The sequence below is a fragment of the Magnolia sinica genome, chromosome 6, assembly GCF_029962835.1.
Source record: "Magnolia sinica isolate HGM2019 chromosome 6, MsV1, whole genome shotgun sequence".
NCBI lineage: Eukaryota > Viridiplantae > Streptophyta > Magnoliopsida > Magnoliales > Magnoliaceae > Magnolia > Magnolia sinica.
Window position 1 is genome coordinate 17804603 of NC_080578.1, and position 18530 is coordinate 17823132.

Consider the following 18530-nt stretch of genomic DNA (forward strand, 5'->3'; position numbering starts at 1 on the left):
GCAGCAATGCCTTAGATATTGGGGATGAAATTAGGTGCTGAATAAGGCCCAACCCAGTATAGTTGTCACACCATAGACTGCATTTGCCTGTTCCAAGTTTCCACTACACTTGTGACTCCACTATCAGGAATAAATTCCTGATTCTCTTCCATAATGGGGACGCGATGATGGATGTGCGGGAGAGACCTCTGTTAGACAGCTCAGGACCATGTTTCGCTGCCATAAAACCACTCTAAAGACTGCCCTTCTCCCTGTATTTGATCGCCCAAGCCATCTTCATACGGAAGGCCTTCATAACATTTAACAATTTTCTGATACCCAGACGCCCTTCATTAGTAGGAAGTGCAATCGAATCCCAGTTACACGAGTGCAACTTCTTCTTTCCATTCGACCAACCCCCAAAAAAAAAAATTTGCCATACAATTATCCAGGGACTTCCAAAACCTGGGTGGGCAGGTGAGCTGCAGCTACGGAGTGGACTAGGATGCTCCCTAGCACGTGTTTTACCAGAACAACTCTCCCAGCCTGAGAGAAACACCTAAACTGCCAACCCCTGATGCAGCTGTCAATTTTCTCAATAAGAGGAAGAAACATGCTAGATTTCATTCTACCTGTAACCATAGGAACCTCAAGATACGATAGAGGGGCTGACGATTTTGCAATTCCAAGCAATCTCTCGATGGTTCTAGCGCTAGGAGATGGAAGCTTGTCAGTGCAGAAGAAGGCGCTCATGTGGAGGTTAATTCTCTATCCCAAGGTTGCTTGGTAGGAATCCAAAAACTCCTTTGTAGTTTTAAGCGATGGCGATCCCCTGTTGAGGAAAAGAAGTATATCATCTGCATACAATAGGTGGGTAACAAATGGGCACCCTCTCTTGATCTTGAAAGGGAGACAACAACCCTGGGCTACTGAGGATCTGAGAACTCTACTTAAAACTTCTGCTAAGATAATAAAAAGACTGGAGGAGAGTAGATCTCCTTGCCTAAGCCCTCTGGTCGATTTGAAAAAATCAAATGGAATACCGCTAACTAGTATAGAAAACTAGCAATTCACCCAACATTTCTCCACCAAGTTCACCTAAAAAGGGGCGAATCGAAATCGAAACAAAACCTATTTTAGGAAATCCCAATCGAGCCTATTATAGGCCTTCTCCATGTCTAGCTTAAGGACAATATTACCTCCATAAACTTTTCTATTAAGTTCCCGAAACAATTCCTAGGATAGGGCTATGTTTTTTTGCGATAGAACGATTTTGGATGAAAGCCCCTTCTCTTGCGAGATCAACGAAGGAAGGACGTTACTCAGTATAGAAGCAATAATTTTGGAAATGATCTTATAGAAGCAATTACAAGGCTAATTGGGCGAAATCCAACAGTTTCTTAGGTGAACCCAGCTTGGTAGATATAATTCAATACAAGAGCTTTTAGTTATTGTCTATTCGCCATCGAGAAAAACCCTTGGTATAAATGGCTAAGATTATTCGAGGCAAAAGTTCCAATGCATGGGAGCAAACTGTCTTTTAAAATTTAACGGCGTTAGACTCTTGTATTAGTTTTCCACTGTTTAAAACATTAAATAATAATAATAATAAAATAAATAAATAAATAAAAATAATAAATCTGTTAAGCATAACATAGGAGTATAGCCCCATTTTAAAAGAACTGATCATATGCAGGCACATAAAGAGAACTGTTTTACCCCAGTTTATGTAGGACACCCCTAGCATTAAAATGATAGGCCCACCACTAAGTTCACTTAGCACAAAAATCAGATGGATCCCTTGGCCAGATGGGTCACACCTTTGAATCAATGGCCTATTGAGGGTCCGACTCAACATTTAGGTGTGGCCCACCAAATAAGTAGATCAACATGACCTTCAAGAAAGGAGATCTTCATTTTAAAAGGTGGTGGGCCCTACTGTTTTTAATGGAATGATTGTCCTCCACTAGTGACGTGTCGGACGGAAAGAAGGCAACGGTACACCATTCGTTTGGTGGCTCCCAAATAGATGGCTAGAGTGAAGATTATCATCAGCAGTTCAAATCCAACAGTCAAAATTAGGCGTTTGATAATGCTTCAAAAAGATTATTAAAATTAGCCATTGAATCTGGGTCATCTTCCGATGATCAGAACCGTTTATATGATCAAGTCTCGCTTTGTACAATGGACAATTGAATTATTGAACCCTTCAAGCTATTTTGGTCTGCACATGAATGGTCACCATAAAATTATTCAATATAAGAGTTTTTACGGATATCTTCCATCTAGGGCAACCCTATCATATAAACAGTCCGAATCACAGAAAAATTCCAAATCCAATGGCTAGAGTCCCTGTCTTATTGCAATACTTCAGGCCTTGTTAGTCTAACAAGTGGTGGTAAACAGAAACTGCAGTCTACCACCCATGGTAGATGTAGTCGCAAATCCGTGATTCTAGGACCGTTAGAGTGGGCAAAATAAACGTCTCGTCATCCCTTACTTAAGATTGCATGGCCAATGTCTTGACTGCGGTTTAATATCTGCGTGGGTTGAATGGCTAGGATAGACCAACTCCAACCGGTGAAAATCTGATCCGTGGCCCATTGATAGTGAATCTCTCCGTGTAAACTCATTAGGTTTATCCAATTAATTTTATTAGTCAGTCATGGCCCATCCATGATGGCCCCATGAGATGGATTGTCAAGATTTCTGCCTGCGAAGATAGTCTATGGACGAGATTTGCTAGAAATATTTTAAATTAAGAGATTTTTTATTTCATAAATCTATGTCATTAAACTAGGGAAATTATTTGATACTCTTGAAAGGGTTGAAATATTCTAAAATAAGAGTCTTTTGTTTTTTATTTTATTCTATAAATCTCATGTCATTAAACTAAGAAAATTATTTGATACTCTTGCACCGTATTATGCTTGATACACAGCTGCCCAGAAATTGCATATATGTTATACATTGGCACAACCGCTTAAATTGTCGAAACCACCGTAACTAAGTTACAATACCAAAATAAGATTAGTTTAACAATCCTAACCTCTAATTCATGGACGCTGTTTTATCCAATTATGACCATTGGATATTTTTCATTTTATCTAATATATGCCTACCCATCTGATAATCGGATAGTCAAATAAGTGTTATTTTTGAGTTATGATATATCTAAACCAGACTGAATCCATAATCGGCGGTTCAATTTTTGAAATGTAAAAGGCCTGCGCATCATCCATCACGCTCTGCCCGAGCATCAAAGATTTTTATTATAAACTAACACCGGCCGGCACGCTTATTTTAAATAATGAAACAGGATATAGTGCACGTCGGATAACTTGTAGGAAATGGTACCGCAACAGTTGCTAATAAGACGGTGGTTACAACGATCAATCTCAACGGACCAATTGATATCCAGCAACTGGATGTGCCACTTGCCAATACTAAGAAGTTCCAACGGATGGGTGTTTTAAATCATAACATCTACAGCCTTTGAACTATTTCTGGCCGTTCAAAATAAGGTAACTGATCCAATGGCTACAAAATTTCTGAGCCACGTTGGATTTGAAGTATGAATCATTCAGTAGATGGCCCTAGCCGTCATGATCCATTCATGTAGTGGAGAATTTCGTTCAAACCCCATCTGAAGGGGGGAGCGGATTAGGTGGGGCCTCACCCAACACAGTGCGGTCCTGACCGTGGAACCTGCCTTGATGTATGGGTAGAATATTCAAGCGGTCCATCCGTTTTTCCAGCCAATTTTAGGACATGAGCCCAAAAGTGTAGATAAGGAGAGTGGATTAGGTGCAGGCTACACTCACCAAATACGGTGTGCCCTTGTTGTGGGGCCCACCTTCATGTATGTGTATCCATGCGGTCCATCCGTTTTTTCAGATTATTTTAGGTATGAGACCAAAACTGAGGTAAATCCAAATATCATGTGGACCACACTACAGGAAACAGTGTGATGAACCATTAAAAACTACTTGTGGGCCAAGGAAGTTTTGTATCAATCTGATATTTATTTGCCCCCTTCGTCCAGGTCTGTTTTACCCTATCAACAGGTAGGATGCAAAATAAATATTATGATAGCGCCAGGAAGTTTTTAATGGTGGCGTTCAATCACCACCGTTTTTTGTAGTGTGGTCCACATCAGATTTGTATCTATTTCACTTTTGGGCTCATTCCTAAATTGAGCTTTCAAAAATTGGTGGACGGCATGGATATAGGACACATACATCAAGGTGGGCTCCCGTGAAGGCCGCACCCAATCCGTTCCCTTTTAAAGTTTCAATTTTAGATATGAACTTCGACTATATAATTCCTCTTGCGAGGGTGACTGCTACTGTTACAAGATCTCCTCCTCTTCTTCTTCTTCTTCTTTATCACTCCCCAAAGCCTTCTCATGGAGTTCTATGCTTTCATCTCCCTTCTTATAATTCTACTACTATCTCTCCCACTCTTTAAAGGATTCTTCCTTGGATCGTTTACAGAAAGCAAGAAGAAGCGTTACTATCCCATATCCAGCAGTGTATTCCATCAGTTATATAATTTTGGGAGGCTGCACCATTACCTGACAGACCTTGCTCACAGGTATAAAAGCTTCAGGGTCATAGCCATCGGCCACAGCGAGATCTACACCACCGACCCCACCAACGTCGAATACATACTCAAAACCAACTTCAGCAACTATGCCAAGGTAAAGAAAATCTTAGCATCCATCTCATTCTTATTTGGAATTGGGAGTTTGCATGAAGAGTAGTTTTGTTTGAGAACTCACCGAATTAACCCGGTGAGTCATCTGAGACTACTTGGGTTTGATCGTGGTTCAAAAAGTCGTGACTTCGACTTGATAAATAAATTGATAATGTAGTTTTGTAATCAATGTAATAACTTTATATATATATATATATATATATATATATATATATATATATATATATGAGAAATGCTCACACACAACTAGTTGGACAATTTAAATTGGTCCAACTAGTTGTGCATTAAATGTAAAAAAATTATTATTTTTATCCATATATAATGTACCACATGTGAGGATATGTGACATTAAGTCTTACATAAGTATGATGAAAATTATATGTCATAAATCCAATCTGCTCATCAAATAGGACCCACTAATAAAATTTTATATATTAAAAATTAGTAAATAATCATCACCACCAGGGCCACACATGTAAGTTGAATTTGAACTATTGAAATAGATTTCTTACAGCTTAACTTTCTTGTAGATAATATTATACTATTTATCATTAAAAAAATAATATTTTATCATTCACATACTTATAAAGGACCCTACTTAATTAACGGACCGGATTTTCAATATATGTGGCGCATCATACGAATACATAACACGTGTACAACTTCTTTGGCCATCCCATTTTCTTTGTAAATATTTCTCTTCTTCCTTTCTCTCTCTTCATTTAATGCTTTTTTTTTTTTAAGAACTTGTTTAATGCTTTATCCCTTACGTATGGAAAGGAAACAAGTCTTTAGCCTAGAAAGGGCTATGTGGGGCCCACCATGATCTTTGGATTCTATCCAAGCCCACCTTCCATTTTTTTATATTATTTTAGGGCATGAACCCAAACGAGGCAAATCTAAGGCATAAGAGGATCACCATGATCGATGGGCCTTACTCTCTTTTTTATTTATCCTCTAAAATCAAGCCGATGTTTGTGTTTCCTCACATCCAGGTTTGTGAGACCAAATCACCTAGTTGGATGGAAAATATACATTGTAACGGGCCTTATAAAGTTTTCAATGGTGAGCATTCAATCAATACTATTTCTTATGGTGTGGTCCACTTGGAGTCTAGATCTGGTTTATTTTTAAGATCATGTCCCACTGTGATATGGAAAAATGGATGGACCGCGTGGACAAAACACATGCATTATAAGGGCCACATAGCACCTCTAGTGCCGACTTCAGTATTAAACAACACTGCGGAATCCGAGTCCTTTTTTTGAAGTTTCATATCCATCGGTTTGGACTATATATCAAGGTCCAACCACTAGTAACTTCCAACCTTTCATGTTTATATGACATCTAAACCCTCTAATAGGTTGACCATCATAAGAATCACCTTTTTTCATAACTCCTTAATATCTAGTTGTATGGTCATCACTTACCAACGTATACTTATTGTTTTATATGGTGTGGACCACTTAATAGGTAAATACTAACAATCATTGTAACGAATGCTCCTCATGTTGGGGTGAAACTATTGAAAGGGTTAGATTTTATATGCACTTAATACTTTAAAATCTATCATACGCTTAACAGTAGATTATAGCCCAACTAATTTTAACTAAACAGTTATTTCTCTTGGAATTGTATCACTTTTACGGTAACCTAGGGATAAACTTACAGATTACGGATGTACACTTAACCTTAATTTTTTATGAGATATATATTGAAATGTATGTGTGATCTACTCCGATCATTACATGCATCTAGAAAAGAAAGTCGATCTGTGACTCAAGTGAGCTATACCAAGGGAAATAATTTGGAGAGTTACGTCCACCCTTAATCTTTATAGGGCCCACCATGATGATTATCTGAAATCCACTCCAACCATTAAACATTAGTCTTGACTCCCAAAAATCAAGCCCATATATGATTCAACTAGGCTAAACCAAGGGAAACCGTTGGAGGGTGAGCTTTCATTGTACACTATTCCAATTATGTGGTCCACCTAACCTACGGATGGGGATTATTTCCGGTCTCTAGGTCTAACATGGTGTGACTCACCTAATGGTTGGAGTGGATTTCTCATTAGTACTATGGTGGGCCCACCCAGGCTAACAACTTGTTTACTCTTCAAAATAACTTTCCTGTGGTCGTTATTTATTACCATTAATTAGCACTCAAATCCGCAACTAGTTGGATCGTCTAACTAGTTGTGTGTGAGCATTACTCTCTCTCTCTCTCTCTCTCTCTCTCTCTCTCTCTCTCTCTCTATATATATATATATATATATATATATATATATATATATATGGGAAAAGGTACTATGCGCTCAACCTCACGATAAGCTCCTGTGAGGTCGAGCTGTGTGGGCCCCACCGTGATACGTGTCGACCATCAACACCATGCATTTGATGGGTCCCCTTTAAATTATGGGATATCCCAAAAATCAGCCGTATACGGAACTCAGGTGGGCCATACCATCTAAAATCATGTGAAGACACCGTTAAAACATATAAAAGCACTTGGTGGGGCCCAACTGAAATTTGCATGTGTCTGAAACTTCGTTTGAACCCTCATCCAAGTGGGACACACATAATGGATGGGTTGGATTTGCAAACCACATCTCAATGGGCCCAAAAAATGATTATGAATGTTTTAATGGTGCACGGCCCCTCTCCACTTCTGTATGTGGTGTGGTCCAACAAGTCACGGATTGACTTGATTTTTGAGACCTAGGCCCAAGATGGAATGGTGCATCTGACTGATGGGGTAGATGTTCCAAACGCATCACGGTGGGGCCCACATAGCTCGACCTCATGGGACGGACTCGTGAGGTCGAGCGCATAGTACCTTTTCCCTATATATATATATATATATATATATATATATATATATATATATATATATATATATATATATATAAACATTACAATGGACCCAAAAAGTTTTTAATGGTGGGCTTTCAATACAATCACTATTGTTTTCTTCTGGTGTGTTCCCATGGAGATTTGGATCTGTCTCATTTTTTAACCCATCCCTAAAATAATAATTCAAAATGGATGGACAGTGTGGGTAAAACATGTACATCACTGTAGGACCCATAGATCACGTTCAGTGGCATGTGCAATCCGCTTCTAATTTTTGCTGGTTAAACATCTTGACTCAGTTTGAGTTGACTGAGTCAATGGCGATTCCAAGCCGACTTCACAAAGTGCAGGCACAAAGTTGTATTTTCAGAGTCTACAAGACAATTCGGCCGAAAACCCAGCCAAGCAGGCTGACCTGGTCGAGTTTAAGTAGAATTTCTGAATTTTAAAAATATGGGTTTTGAGTCTGGAGTTAGAGGAGCCATCATGAATAAAATTCATTAGATGAGAGTCGTCACTTAAAGAGTTGAAGGTTCTCTTGATTTTAATTTTTCCCTGTGGAGTAGGTGAGTCAGATTTTAACAGTATTCTTCTTGCCAAAACAACACGCCTGTGCCAGATTTTAACTTTTCACAAGGTTTTTATTTTTTTTGTTAGCTTGTTAGTTCACCCACTGTAAGTTCACACTTCAGTGTTAGCCACCCCCACTTCATAAGGTTTGTCACACAGAGTAGATTTTGTAGCCTAGTGTACAAAACAAACTAATGGCTAGAAAAAATAAGCTGTCCCTAAGTAGGGTTGTTCCGGATGTTGTGGCCCACACAATGTTACATGATGCACGAAACAAGTTGGTGACTAGAAATGTTTTGTTTTGTTTGTCCATTTGTTGTGTATGTTGTGGCCAACGTGAAAGAAAGTGCCTGACTTTTTCTGCTCTAAGTGTTAATTTTTCTAGAATCTAATCAACGGTCATAATTCTATAAGTTAGGATTGTGAAACTCTTACATGTACAATGATATCAACTAAAAAATCACTGGCTAGAAATTAGATTGGCTATGTACTATGAGTCATGCTGATCCAATGATCTGTAACACACTTATAAGTGGTTGGACTTGATATGAACAGTTGCTATTATGGTTTAACGCATCCTTGCATAGTAGACACCCATGGTTGACCTTGTCCCTAATTCTCATCTAAGTGTGTGCTTAGATATGGATAGTGTTATATTTTTCTCACTCGGATAGATATGGCTAAAGTCTATCTTATTTATAGACTTGGCCTCCCTTCTCATTATAGAAACTAAGTTGTATATGAATTTTTTTTTTGATCTGTATATGTTAGCCTTCATTTTTTTTTCTGCATCTTGGTATCGATCCGTAGTGGGAGTGGCTAACAGTGAAGTATCAATTGACAGTGGGGTGTACTAACAAGCTGACAAAAAAAAACCCTTCATTTAATATGAATGATCAATATCAAAGTGGGCATACATAATGGGCAACTAACATCAAAGGCAAGCCCCATATGATGGATAGCCCACATAAAAGCATGGCTTCGCATGATAGACAATCCACATCAAGCGGACCCCACATGATGGACGGTCCACATTAAAGGTAAGACCCCAATGATGGATGGTAGACATTGAAGGTGGACCCACATGATGGAAAGTTGACATCAAAGGAGGGCCCACATGATGAATGGCCCATATTGAAGGTGGGGCCCCACCTAGTGGACAGTTCACATCAAAGGTTGGACCCACATGATGAATGGTGGGCATTGAAGGTGGGCTTACATGATGGAAAGTTGCCATCAAAGGTGGGCCCAAATGATGAATGACTCATATCAAAGGTGGGGCCCGACATGATGAATGGTCGATATCAAGGTGGGCCAACATAATGCATGGCTCACATCAAAGGTGGGCCCCACATGATAGATGACCCACATCAAAGTGTGGCCCACATGATGGATGGTTGACATCAAAGGCAACCCATATTGAAGGTGGGGCCCACATGATAAATAATTCACATTGAGGTGGGTCACATAATGGACAGAGTGGGACTCATGTGACAGATAATCCACATCAAAGTATGGCCAATGTGATGGATAATCCACTTCAAGCGGGTCCCACCCGATGGATGGTTCATATTTAACGTCTGGCATAATAGACAACCTATATCCGAGGGGGTTCACCACAATGGATGATCCACATGGAAGGTATGCCCCACATGATGGATGGCCCACATTAAAGGTGGGCCCACATGATGGATGGCCCACATCAAAGTGTTACTCTACATGATGGACGACCCACATCAAGTGGGCTCCATCTGATGGATGGCCCACATTAAGTGTGGCCCCATTTGATGGATGACTCAAGTCAGTGTGACCCCACATAAAGGACAATTAATATTGATGGTGGGCCTCACATGATGGATGACCTACATCAAGGCAGGCCCCACAATGGATGATCCACACCATAAGTTGTCCCCTAATGATGAACGGTTCACATCCAAGGCGGGCCCCTTATGATGGATGGGTCCACTTCGAATGTTTGATCCATGTGGATGTTTTACGTCAAAGGTTGGCTCCGCATGTTGGGTAATACACATCCAATGTCTAACATGATAGCCGGCCAACATCCAAGGTGAGAGGCATGAATGACAACACCTACACTTGAAAACAGTTCTTATTTGAATGTTTTCCCAAATGTAATTATTTTAAATAAAAGCTCTTTTGGGATTTGAAAAAAAAAAAGATTTTAACAAGCAAGCTTATTGTGCAATAAGAGCTACTACAAAAAGTCTTATTAGAATAACTCTTGTTTAAAAAGCTCTTAACTAGATTAGATAAGAGATGCCAAATGGACCCTTAGATTAGTGAGGAAGCTTATTACAAGCCTTTTATAACAAGATATCGACTGTAATCTCTATAATAATTAAGTGTGTGTACACGTATGAGGCATGCTCACATGCGCAACTGTGCACGTGCGCACCTTTATACACGTGTCATGGGACTCTAATCTGAACGGTCCATGTGATGCGGCATCCCATGGACCGTTCGGATCAAAGGACAATGACATGTGCCCAAAGGTGCACAGGTGAGCATGCCTCTCTCTCTCTCTAAGAAAGTATTACAAAATTAGTAGGGATAACTTAAATTAGAGAAATAATAGGGATATATGTATTTATATTATGATTAGATGTGTTGGACTTTAATTTTTCCTTCAGGCAAACTTCTAATTACTGTAATGAAATTGATGACAGTAGTTCTCATTGACTCGGACGAGTCGGACTCAGGGGTTTGAATACTGATTGTGAGTCAGATCTTCGCTTCTGATTTTGGATCCATCTGGGCACTTCCATGTTGGTTTAGATGGGTTTTCAGTTTTGATCTTGACCTTATTATCTGTGGGGCGCGGCTTCGGTGGATTCCTGATCCACCGTGATGCGTGGGACCCGACCGTGAGGCCCATCTTGATGTATAAGACTACATCCACACCGTCCATCTTTATTGAAAACTCATTTTAGTGCATGATCCAGAAAGTGAAGCAGATCCAAATGTCACATATACCATAGTACAAGAGACAGTATAGTAGCAATTGGCCATTAAAAACTTTTCCTGGGCCATAAAAGCTTTGGATCAAGATGATATTTGTGTAGTCTCTTCCTATAGGTCTTTGTGACCTTATCAACAGGTTGGATGGCAAATAAACATTCTAGTGGAATCCAGAAAGTTTTTAATGGTGGAGATTCAATCATGACTATTTCCTGTGGTGTGGTCCACCTAAGACTTGGTCATGCTTCATTTTTGAGGTCATGCACTAAAATGAGCTTTGAAAATGGTTGGACGGTGTGGATTTAAGATACATACATCACTATGAGCCCCACAGTCGGGGGTCCCACCCACCAAATCCACTCCCTTATCGGTGCGATAAGGGAGAGTTATTCTGCACCCAACCAACTCAACCGTAACTCTGAGTTGACTCACTGAGTTTCTAAGAGACTAGCTCATTCTTGCATCAGGGAACACATCACTATGATATACTGAGTGGCCTCTTAGGCGATGGGATTTTCGCAGTTGATGGCGAAAAATGGCGCCATCAAAGGAAGATAGCCAGCTATGAATTCTCCACCAAAGTCTTGAGGGATTTCAGTAGCCTTGTCTTTCGAAGCAATGCTGCGAAGCATGCTCATGTTGTTTTCGATGCCGCAACCTCCAATCAAACAATGGATATCCAAGTGAGTATCAAAATTACAAGTATCAGTTCTACTTACAGGATCAGCTACAATCATGATTTCTATCCACTGGCAGGATTTGTTCATGAAATCGACGCTGGATTCAATATTCGAGGTTGGGTTTGGCACTGAATTGAATAGTCTATGTGGCTCTAGCGAAGAAGCGAGTCGATTTGCTGAGGCATTTGATGATTCGAGTGAGCTGATATTTAGGCGATACGTTGATCCATTCTGGAAGCTCAAGAAGCGCTTCAATATTGGATCAGAAGCAGTGCTTAATAAGAAAAGGAAAGTGATCGACGAATTTGTTTATAAGCTGATTAATAGTAAGAAGAAGCAACTTTCTGGAGGACAAGATTCCGTAAGTTAAATTGCTAAATTCATAAGAGTTTTCTAGGGTGTCTGTGAAATAGCGATAATTACATGGAAATTTGTGTTTGGATACTTGGAAATACTTGGAATTGGGTTCTTAGTGAAATCCATTTTCTCTGGTTGTTTTGAAATTTGTTAAAGTTCCCTTGATATACATTGATACACCATCCTCTAACGACTCCAGCTTTTAGAGAAAGTGGTGATTTTACATAATATCAGAGCAGAAATTCTCTGTTCAAATCCCAAGAGCAGCAAATATGCCTCGGTGTAAGATATTCTTCCACATTTTCACATATACTTGCATCATTGGCACATCTTCTATGAAACGCCTTTCGATTTATGCAAATCACTATGCATTTCTGAATTATGATAATTCAATTCTCTTTTGAACACTTGAAATGGCAGATGAAGAAGGAAGACATCTTGTCAAGGTTTCTAGTACTGAGTCATGAGGACCCTGAAAACATAACCGATCGCTACTTGAGAGACATAATCCTGAATTTCATAATCGCGGGCAAAGACACAACGGCTCTCACCCTCTCATGGTTCTTTTACATGCTTTGTAAGTACCCTGCCATACAGGAAAAGATCGCTTGGGAAGTGGAAGAAGCAACACAGGCAAAAGATACAGTATCCATTGATGAATTCACCACAAGGGTCACAGAAGAAGCACTCGGCAAAATGCACTATCTCCATGCCGCTCTAACTGAGACTCTCAGACTCTATCCTCCAGTTCCAGTGGTAGCTTTCACTATAATCTGCTAAGATGTATTCCATAGCTTTTCATAACATGCTAGATCTTGGACATTCATCAGGCAGGTCCCGCCTTGTATATGTTGTGACCAAAATCAGGCTGATTTAATCACCACATTCAATATGGATGACTTGTCGAAATTGGGCTGATTCAACTGAGTCCTGAGTTAACCCAGAAAACCAGGTTCAAGTCGAGGGCTATCCGGTTTCTCCAACCAGCCTATGACTGGCTGAGTCCACCCGGGCGGCTCTCATGTTTACCCACTGGGTTTGTAAACCATGATTGATGTAGAGTGGGTCACGGATGGTTTTTTTTTTTTTTTTTTTGAAATTGGAGAATTTCATTTCAATGGCAACTATGCTGGACCAGAGGAAGCCCAATCGGAGGCGAAAGTGATCCGGACAGTCAAAACCTTAAAACATGCATATCTCACAAACTGGCATGAGTTATTCGACGTACCACATATGATTTTGGGGTAGGAGAAGCTACTTTAGCCAACCAAGCCCACTACAACATGTTGCCCATACCGAATTTGCAAGATTCCATCATATCAACAGTCAAATCAATTTTATTTCCATTTTTTACTATTCATAGTAAGTTTTACCTCGATCATAACTTTTGATCCATTGAGTTTTAGGAATCGTGCCCAACATGAAAAGTGCTTAGAAAAATTAGGGGAATAAGGCCAAATTGCACACTTACTATTTTTGGCAAAAAACCCATAAAGTCTAGTAGAAATCATGACCATCCATAGATAGTAAGTTTACTATTTATAGTAAGTCATCATTTTAAAGAGTTTCAGTTGTAGTTTGATTCCGAAGCTTCTTCCTAGATTTGATATCACTAATTCTTGTTTTTATTATCAATCAATTTATTTTGAAATTATTAGAAATTATTTTCTATTTTTTTCCCTCGTATATTCGAGGAATCTCCATAAGGAGTCCCGATAAGCTCCATGGATTCGGAGCAATCATTCCCTGAGGAATATGATGCTCAACCTCGTCACGTCCATCCTTGAGGATTAGCATGATTTTCAAGCCAAGACACATGCGCAGTAACACACACCTGATGGACAACCCAGATCAAGCACATGCGTCTCACATTGGCATGTGTGAGGATTCACGAGTAGCCACGCCAATGAATAGTTGATGATATCGATTTTGTAACATTCCCTTTGTAGGATGGGAAGTTCTGTCTATCAGATGACACCTTACCGGACGGATTCGACATTAAAAGGGGAGACTTGGTTGCATACGTGCCTTATGCCATGGGCAGGATGAAGTTCATATGGAGTGAGGATGCAGAGGTTTTCCGGCCAGAAAGATGGATCGACGATGATGGTATTTTCCAGCCCGAAAGCTCTTTCAAATTCACAGCTTTCCAGGTTAGTAGCACATGAACTCATGTTCCTAAATTCTTTTAGGCCTCTTTTGTCACTGTGTTTAGTTTAAGAGGTCTATTAGCAAGGTTCACGAGTTTAACGAGAGAGGCACGTTGCACGTTTCTACCATCATGGTTCTAAAACTCACTGACTCGACTCGAATTTGGAACTCGTCCGAGTCAATTTGACTCGGCGAGTCGATGAGAAACTCACTCTTAGGTGTGAGTCAGCTGAGTTTCTGAAATAGTTGATGCTTGTATGAGAACCAACACCCTTAATCAGTGAAGTGAATGTGAATTTGTCTTTGTTTCTTTTATTTTATTTTATATATCTACAGATTTTTACCACTATAAATATTTTACTGTAACTATAAAATATTGAGTCATGTAAAGATTATCCAGTCTTCAAGTCAACCCGATCTGACTGGACATTGAGTTGAGTTTTTGAGTTTTTGAACTATCGCTAGTATACACACGGCACGCTTTTTTGGGAGTTAAGGACTATTGCATCACCTTGCAGGGGTGGGCCATGTCCACAACTAGCAATGGACGATGGTTGGCGCATCCAATCCCCCAAATGAAGATGGGGAACAGCCCAATAACCATAAGAATTAGATAATCCTAATTCCTAACCGATTGATTATACACACGGGAGAGAAACACTACAAGTTTATGAGGATTCGTGAGAACTTTTTCTGAACTCATCTCCCATGGTGTGAGTGCAAAATCTGAATAGTGTGTGTGTCTATATATATATATATATATATATATATATATATAGTGTGTGTGTGTGTGTGGGGGGTCTCCTGCGCACTATACCGCAGGAAACCTTCTGCGCACTAAATTACCATGGGTCATGCCAACTTAAACAAGTGTGCAATAAGTGAGCCTTGTCATGATGTGTTCCTGTGATCCACTCTGACGATTCAGTCTGTGATATCAATTGAACCGTAGGGTGTAAAAAATATGTCTGATTTATGATTTACTGGGCCACAAAACAGAAAACAGTAGCTGAGGAGAAGCCTACCTTTGAATTTTTACGGGGCCCACAATAATGTTTATGTGAAATCAATTTCATCGATTAATTGCCTTGTAGAGGTTAAAGCATGGAGACCAAACATTAGACCCATACCTCACGTATGTGGATCACACCAAGTGAAATGATTTTGATAGTGGGTTTCCCTGCACGATTTTCACTCATGTGGCTTCCTAGAGTTATAGATGTGGCTGACATTGAATCAATATCCCTAAATTATCATCTTGACCCATTATGGTTAGAGTGGATTTTACATACATGTCAAGCTGGGCCCACCTTCAGTTGACCCTATATTGGTTGGGACGTTGTCGTAGGCTGTGATCCACATTCTGTGACCAATATCATCTGCCTAACAGGTGGTAGGTGCTAGTCGGCCCAACAATAATGTATGTGTTTAATCCAAGCCGTCCATCTATCTTGCCAGCTGAATGTATGGCATGATGCAAAAAATGAGTCAAATTCAAATATCAAGTGGACCATGTCACAAGAAAGATTACTGGAAAGCCCACAATTAAAATATTCTTTGGGCCAACGTAAGTTTTGGATCAAGCTGATATTTGTATTTTCCCTTCAGTTGTCTTTGTGATCTAATCAATAGGTTGGATGCAAACCAGGTGAATCGATCGATACTATATTTATGAGTAGCAAACCCACGACAGTAGCCGTTCTTCCCAACCAATATTTTGTTTCTAACCATCATCAGAGCCCAAGTCCTCAGGTGGCTGAAACGACACATCATTTCTTTTGCATTGACCATCATGTAACACAACCCACATCTTCTTTGACTGATAAACAGGCAGGACCCCGCATTTGTTTGGGGAAGGAATTCGCGTATAGACAGATGAAGATCTTCGCAGCAGTCCTGCTCCGTTTCTTCAGGTTCAAGCTCAATGACGAGAAGAAGGTTGTCAAATACAGAACCATGCTAACTCTCCACATCGACCAAGGCCTTTACGTTCGAGCCTATCACGCATGATGGCCCTCATGCAGAGATAGTAGGATGGCCAGAGTCTTCCATCTTCTGGATACTAAATGGGCCGCTTTAGTAGATTATATGTATGGGTAAAACGTCGAATTTCATGGTAGTCTAGATTTTATCAATGTTAAGCAGAAGGTATGTAAAAGGTTCAGTAATAAACACAGTTTACTGTTTCATTTTATGCAAAAATATCTTCTTCTTTTTTATATAGATTTTTTGTGGTAGCTCTCCACCAAAACTCAACCTTATTTCATTGTCGAAACTCTATGGGCCCCACCATGATGCCAGTTACAGTCCCATATGTCTTTTACACTCATAAGAATCAGGTAACAGAGAATATTGGGAGCTATTTATACTTTGGCCATGAATGATGCTTGATATACACTATTAGACACTATGCCTGGTATACATTTGGTGGTGACAATGGGTCAGGTTTGGGCTGGACCAAGTTACTGACACTTTAGGCCCAAACCTGACTTGAAAAAAATTGGTTGGGCCCAGGCCGGCCCGCTCGATCTGACCCAGCCCAGCCAAAGCCCAACTTTAAAAAATTGTTTGGCAAGGCTCGACCTGATCGAACCCAACCCAAAATTTGATTAAGACTATTTCCCCTTTAATTTTCCTAATCAATCCACTTATCGAGTGGACCACGCAGGCACGAAGAAATAAACATTTTAGAAGAATGAAACCAATGTTCCACATTCAAGATAAATGGTTGCCTATCCGAGGATTAGAAGGACATATTTGCAGATTTATAAGTCACATCAAGCCTGGGTTGTGTTGATCAGGCTAAAATGACTTGAGGCCAAGCCCGACCCGTATTGATTGGGCCATGCATGTGCCAGGTCCTGCAAATCGCCCCTAGACTCCCTAGAACAAAGTCCTTTTCGCTGTTAAAATGGGTCAGACCCTCCTAAGGCTAGATCAAATTAAATATGGATGGGTCTGTCATGATTGTTGTATTTGATATCTTAAATCTAGTTAGATACAGAGTCCGTTGATGTCATCGACAAACTGTTCGATGTCACCTTCGATGGCATCGAACAGTGCTTGATTCCATTAAGATTTTCTTGTTTTTCTCCAGTTGGTCACTGGACTATCATGGCATTCTTTCGATGCCATCAGAGTTTGTTTGATGGCACTTTCGATGCCATCGAACATGTCTTGATGCAATCGAGAATTTTTGAAAAATCATGTTTTGTCTCTGGACAGTTGATATATTATTTTAATGTCATTGATGTGGCTTCGATGCCATCGGAGGATTAGTTTCGATGTCCAATTTTGTTTGTGATTCTTCCATAGCTTATAAATATGGGTGTAAACGGGATTGGGAGGCATTTCTAAGGTTTTTAATTCGTCCAAGGATTTCGAAGGGTGTAGCAAGGGTGAGATTCAAGATTGTTCGAATCGGGTAATCTCTTTCTCTTCTTAATTTCTGCTTTCATAGTTCCATCTGTCGCTTTGTGCTGTAGTTTTTTCTCGCAAGGATTTTTTCACATTAAAATCGTTGTGTTATCTTTGTGTTTTCTTGGTGTAATTGGATTGCTTATTTTAATTCACCTATGTGATCTTCCGCAGTCCCCCAACAATATTTACAGAGGTTTGAATTTAATTATTAAATCAACTTTAATATCTTCAATTAGTGAATGCATGTAATGTTTGACACAAGGGTTGTAATAAGCCCACTAAAATATATGCTTTGCCCGAAAATGATGAAATTTCAAGTCTCAGATGGGCCACAAGCACAATATCATGTTTGAATGAGTAACCAACAATTTTTTAAGTATTGATTTACATGAAAAATGTTTGGACGGCGCTAATCATCATATTAAAGCAATTATAGTGATGCAATTGATAATCTAATAGTTTTGGGATATCGTTAGTGGGCCTTGTGCCCAATAGAGTAATAGCCTAGCGACACACATGTTACACATGCAACTCAACTCTTGGAAGGATTTTAGATGTAATCCAAGCTTTCAGAATGGATTTGAAATTCCCTCTTTGAGGGGATTTGAAACCCCTGGATTTGAAATCCCCTTAAATCCCCCCAAATCCATGGTGCCAATCAGCCCTTAAAGAACCTCAGAGAACTATAAAATCCATGGATTTTAGAACCCCCTAGATTTGAAACCCTTTGGATTTGGAACCCCCTGGATTAGAAATCCTCTTATTGTGTTTGGCAGCCTAAATTTAAAATCAACTTTAATCCAAAAGTAGCTATGCA

The 18530-nt window shown here is 39.7% G+C and overlaps 1 protein-coding gene across 1 annotated transcript; it reads left to right on the forward strand.

Annotated features, from left to right (window-relative positions):
- Positions 1-4353: 4353 nt before the first annotated feature.
- On the forward strand, positions 4354-16512 carry LOC131248441 (cytochrome P450 704C1-like). Its single transcript, XM_058248723.1, has 6 exons — positions 4354-4681; positions 11573-11788; positions 11862-12141; positions 12549-12898; positions 14092-14295; positions 16124-16512. Exons 1-6 carry the CDS (start codon positions 4388-4390, stop codon positions 16301-16303), a joined length of 1524 nt encoding a protein of 507 aa, XP_058104706.1. The 5' UTR covers positions 4354-4387; the 3' UTR covers positions 16304-16512.
- Positions 16513-18530: the final 2018 nt, after the last annotated feature.